Source organism: Eimeria mitis, genomic scaffold (genome assembly GCF_000499745.2).
Source record: "Eimeria mitis Houghton genomic scaffold, Emh_scaff181, whole genome shotgun sequence".
Lineage (NCBI taxonomy): Eukaryota > Apicomplexa > Conoidasida > Eucoccidiorida > Eimeriidae > Eimeria > Eimeria mitis.
In genome coordinates this window covers 1-4,249 of record NW_024015090.1, presented here as the reverse complement: position 1 = coordinate 4,249, position 4,249 = coordinate 1, and the positions used below count along the sequence as shown (strand labels likewise).

The 4,249-nt window shown below is 54.1% G+C and overlaps 2 protein-coding genes across 2 annotated transcripts; one reads left to right on the top strand and one right to left on the bottom strand.

Moving 5' to 3' along the window:
- Positions 1–724: 724 nt before the first annotated feature.
- On the top strand, positions 725–1,171 carry EMH_0002170 (uncharacterized protein; the record flags this gene model as incomplete). The annotated part of the gene is made up of 1 exon (XM_038022354.1): positions 725–1,171. The coding sequence occupies one exon, from the start codon at positions 725–727 to the stop codon at positions 1,169–1,171; it is 447 nt and encodes a 148-aa protein (XP_037878208.1).
- Positions 1,172–2,032: 861 nt separating this feature from the next.
- Positions 2,033–3,974, bottom strand: EMH_0002160 (uncharacterized protein; the record flags this gene model as incomplete). Its single annotated transcript, XM_038022353.1, has 3 exons — positions 2,033–3,037; positions 3,124–3,635; positions 3,824–3,974. The coding sequence occupies 3 exons, from the start codon at positions 3,972–3,974 to the stop codon at positions 2,033–2,035; spliced, it is 1,668 nt and encodes a 555-aa protein (XP_037878207.1).
- Between the last annotated feature and the right edge of the window lie 275 nt (positions 3,975–4,249).

The following is a 4,249-nucleotide window of genomic DNA, read 5'->3' as shown; positions in this document are numbered from 1 at the left end:
CTGCATGGACGAGGGAATAGGAGTTGATCCACATGTATTCGTTTGTTATTATTCATCATGTGGAGAAAGTAACTTTGCAACCAGACTCCAAAGAAGGACGTTGCGGCTACCCGTGCAAATCATGTGCGCTGGATCCATTCGGGGGCCTCATGCCCGTAAGCTGGCTGCCTCGCGCAGAAGTGACCCTGCTGCATCAGGCATCCGATGCTAGAAAGAAGCAACACTTTCTAGGCATTCCGTTGTAACAAACGTTAGAGATCAATAGTAAATATCGGGAAGGCTGAAGTGCGCCTCATACAGGTGCGATGTTTGCGATGTTTGCAACACGAGTAGATCTGCGCGAGAATTCGTCGGCACCCTCTGGCGTAGATCGCAATTGCCCTGCCGCATATAGACGCATTTTTAAGCTTAAAAGGCGTGCGAATGCCTAAAAAACACACGCTCTCACAAATATCGCCGCATGCGTTGCACTCACATAGCCGAAACAGACGTGCCAGCACGCAGGAGAGTGACAGTGTCTTCCTCGAAGTTTGCACCACACCGATCGAGAAACATTAGACACACATGCACCATGCATTATGACATAAATGCAGAGGGTTTGCCGAGCTTCTCAGCTCTGATCGGTCAGGGCAAGCAAAAAAATTGGCGAATCCATTGGCGCGAGTCTGGGTGTGGAGCTGTTGAGTGCAGATTGAAGGCAGAAGAAACTGGGAAGGATCGTAAAATGGCGTCTCTTGAGCCTCTTGCAACAGTAACTCGGTGGGTCGGCTTCGTTAGCGGGGTGTTGACTATTCTCCTCTGGTGCTTCCAGCTCTCCTCAACATCCCCCTCTATCTCGATTGGGGACGACCCGCTCGCAGATGTTAACAAGGGAAGTTGGAGAATGCAGCTCTTCTCCTTCGTTCCATCGGTCTTCATCGACGTGTGGACACCTTTCGTCATGGGCGCAATGACCGTCATGTCGCACTTCTCCTCGTTCCACCTGGATTTCATGTCCGTTAATTTTGCACATTACTTCATCTGGTCCATCTTGATGGCCTTATTTGGAAATATGGGCTACGCCGGAGTTGTAGGAATCGTTGTAGCTTCTGTAACGCTCCTCTCCTCCCTCCTCAGCTTGATTTGTGCATTCCTTTACGACGGCACTGCAAGTCTGAAGCTCGGGAACTGAGCACAGCGCAATTCCTTCAATTGTCTCAGCGTGAATAGGGTGCAACCGGAGCACCTTATCTGATAGACTAAAGAACGGGCGAACAGCGCTGCAGTATAAAATTGCTGCGCTCGCTTCGGCTGAATCGATTTGCTTCTGCGCCGCTTCTACTGCTACATATGCAGTGGCAGACAGCCACTACACTTGTGTGCAGAATAAAACAGAGGCGCCAGCGCCTCCAAACAAAATTTCGTTTGCTATGATTTCCTGGGGCTGCGCCCTTGGGGGAGATACAAACCGTGGGGTTTTGCGAGTACTACGCAAAATCGCGCCGCCAGCAGTAACAATAATCAACTATGATTACATAATAAAATAAAAATAATTCTGATTCGAGAAACAATCGTTGGGGTTTACTTCCCTGGGAAAAGGGCACAGAGATCCAATAGGCCAGAGGGGAGTTCTCTAGGGCACTGAAGAAGTGCAGGACGACCGTCTGCTCTATTAGGTTTCACTTTCTTATCTTTAATACTACATCAGCCTCACCTCATATATATATATATATATATATATATATATATATATATATACATATATATATACAGAGAGAGAGGAAATAAAATCCGCGCATTGGATCCGAAAATTCCAGCTAAAGCCCAACTTTGCAGATAATATTTAGTCAGGTAGTGGGCTGTACGCCGAGTTGTGTGTCCACTACAGGTAGAGTGTGCCTTGCAGATATGTGCCAATATGTTCAAGAACAGCTCTACCTACACTAAAAGAATTGCTTTAATTTGGAAGACACGAAGCACAAAGGAGCGCAGAACGGTTGCTCTAGAGGATGTAAAAAACCACTAAAACCAAGACCACCGTGTGTTCGTTAGTTCACAATGTCTGCTTCTGTAACGCAAAAGCGAGACCATCGATCTGTTTGGTGATTTCCACGAAAAGTTTATATTCTTCGTGGACAGGGGCAATGTCGGCCTTCAGCCGCAAAGGCCTGCCGTGCTCCTGTTTGAAGCGGAGGTGGTAAGCGGCGAGTTTATCACCCAGCAGGCGGCGTTCCCGCTGCAGCTGGTGCAGCTGCAACGCCATTTCTTCCCTTCGACGCTGCAGCTGCTGCTGTATCTCAAAGGCAGAAGGCCGGGTGGATGTTTGCTTCTCCTTCGCCTTTCCCGGTGATTTTGGGGCCGACGAGGGGGCCACACCCCGGTGCGCTGCCTTGGGGCTGAGAGCCTCTACAGAACGCACGCTGCTGCGCTGCCTCCTGATCCGCTTCGCTGCCCCTGTGGGAGAGGCCGCTGCAGGGGGAGAGCAGATGTCGGTGGTGTTGCGCCGAGTGGTGGCTGCTGCTGAACTAGAAACTTCTGTTGCCACTGAGCTGCTCTCTGCAGGGTTTGTTGCTGCTTCAGAAGGCCTGTTTTCCTCGGCTGCGACTAGGAGATGCTGCTCTAACCTTTGTTTAATTCGCTGGTAGTGCATGTACACCGGCCTAAGGGGCTCCTTGTCTTGCTTCAGGGGCTGCCGCCCAAAGTGCGCTGTGAACGCCGCGTTGTATGCCCTGAGTTCCTGTTTAAGTTGTTTTTTTATCTTCTGCAGCTGCAGCTGCTGCTCTTCGTGAGGATTGAATGAGCTAGCAGCAGAAGACGAATGACGAGGAGGAGTGTCTCTGAGGCCGCGGTGGCCCGTGCTGCCGCTGGCGCCAGCAACATTATCCTCTCTTGGCTTCCCCTTTGTCTCTTCAAGCCGCTGCTGACAGCCGCGCAGCCACTCAGCAGCAAACGCACTCACCGCAGCATCTGCGCCGCTGTTGCTGCTGCTGCAGCGCGCAGCAGCGACCGCTGCAGCAGCAGCTCCACTTTCAGTTGCCTCGATGTCGCTTGAGCTCTCCTGCACACAGTCACATGACGAACAGCCCAATGGCCCTGACATTCATACACTAATAAATAATNTTAATATATGGGCCAGAGGCATACCTGCAAGCCTCCATTCTCCTGTTGTTGCATCGGCTGGGGCGGTGATGCCTTCGCGGTGGTGCTGGGTCTGCAGCTGCTGCTTTGGGGCCCGCCTGCTGAAGAACCCCTAGCAGCAACGGAGCTTTTGTGAGGGCCCCCACCTCCTGCAGCCTTGCCTCTGCTGCTGTTGCTGCTGCTGTTGCTGCTGCTGCTCCGCACCCCGGCTGCTGTCTCTCCCCTCCTCCGCCCGACAGCCTGCCGCTTCTGAGGTGGCCCGTCAGCGCGCGCGACGGGGCCCCCAACAACGTGCAAGGGGGGCCCTTGCGCTGCAGGAGAAGCTGCTGCAGCTGACGCCCCGGATATTGCTCGAGAGGCCCCATGCAGGGGCCCCTGCTGCTCAGGCCGTCGCTTGATGCCCTTCTCCTTGTTCGTTTTGGCTGCTGCAGCAGGCTTCTGCTGTCGCAACATTTGGGACTGCCGCTGCGGCTGTGAGTTTCTGTGCTGCTCCGCAGCCCCCGCAGATGTAGCAGCACCTGAAGCAGAGACCACGTCAAGCGANGTGAGTTTCTGTGCTGCTCCGCAGCCCCCGCAGATGTAGCAGCACCTGAAGCAGAGACCACGTCAAGCGAGGATGCTGCACTATCGAGGCTTTTCGCTGCTGTTTTGTCTCTGCAGGAAACTGGCTGTGGTGCGGCTAATCCTGTAGCTGCGGCCTTCATACCTCCTTGCTGCACCGGGCCCCCAACGGCGAGAGCCACCCTATGGGAGAGGTCCTCCTGCTGCTGCATAACCATTCCTGCAGCTGTTCCGCGGGCACAAACAGCAGCTGGAGCATCTGGAGGGCAGCAGTTCACGTGTCTACCTGCCTGCATTTGACCGAGAGCCCCCGTTGAAGGCCCCTCCTGAGAGCAGTTGCGACTGCCTAGGGGGTTTGCATTGATGCAAGAGTGGGGGGTGAGGAGGAGCGCAGCGTCTTCTGCACGGGCTGAGCTCCTCCTGTCGTTGGGGGCATCTCCTGCGTCATCGAGAAGTAACTGCGGGGGAAGGGTGGCGGCGGCTGCGGCTTCTACCGACCCTAGCAGCAGCAGCTGCTGTAGGAAAGTCAGACCAGGGCCTCCTGCTTCCTCTTTGCTGCGCTGGGGAGCCG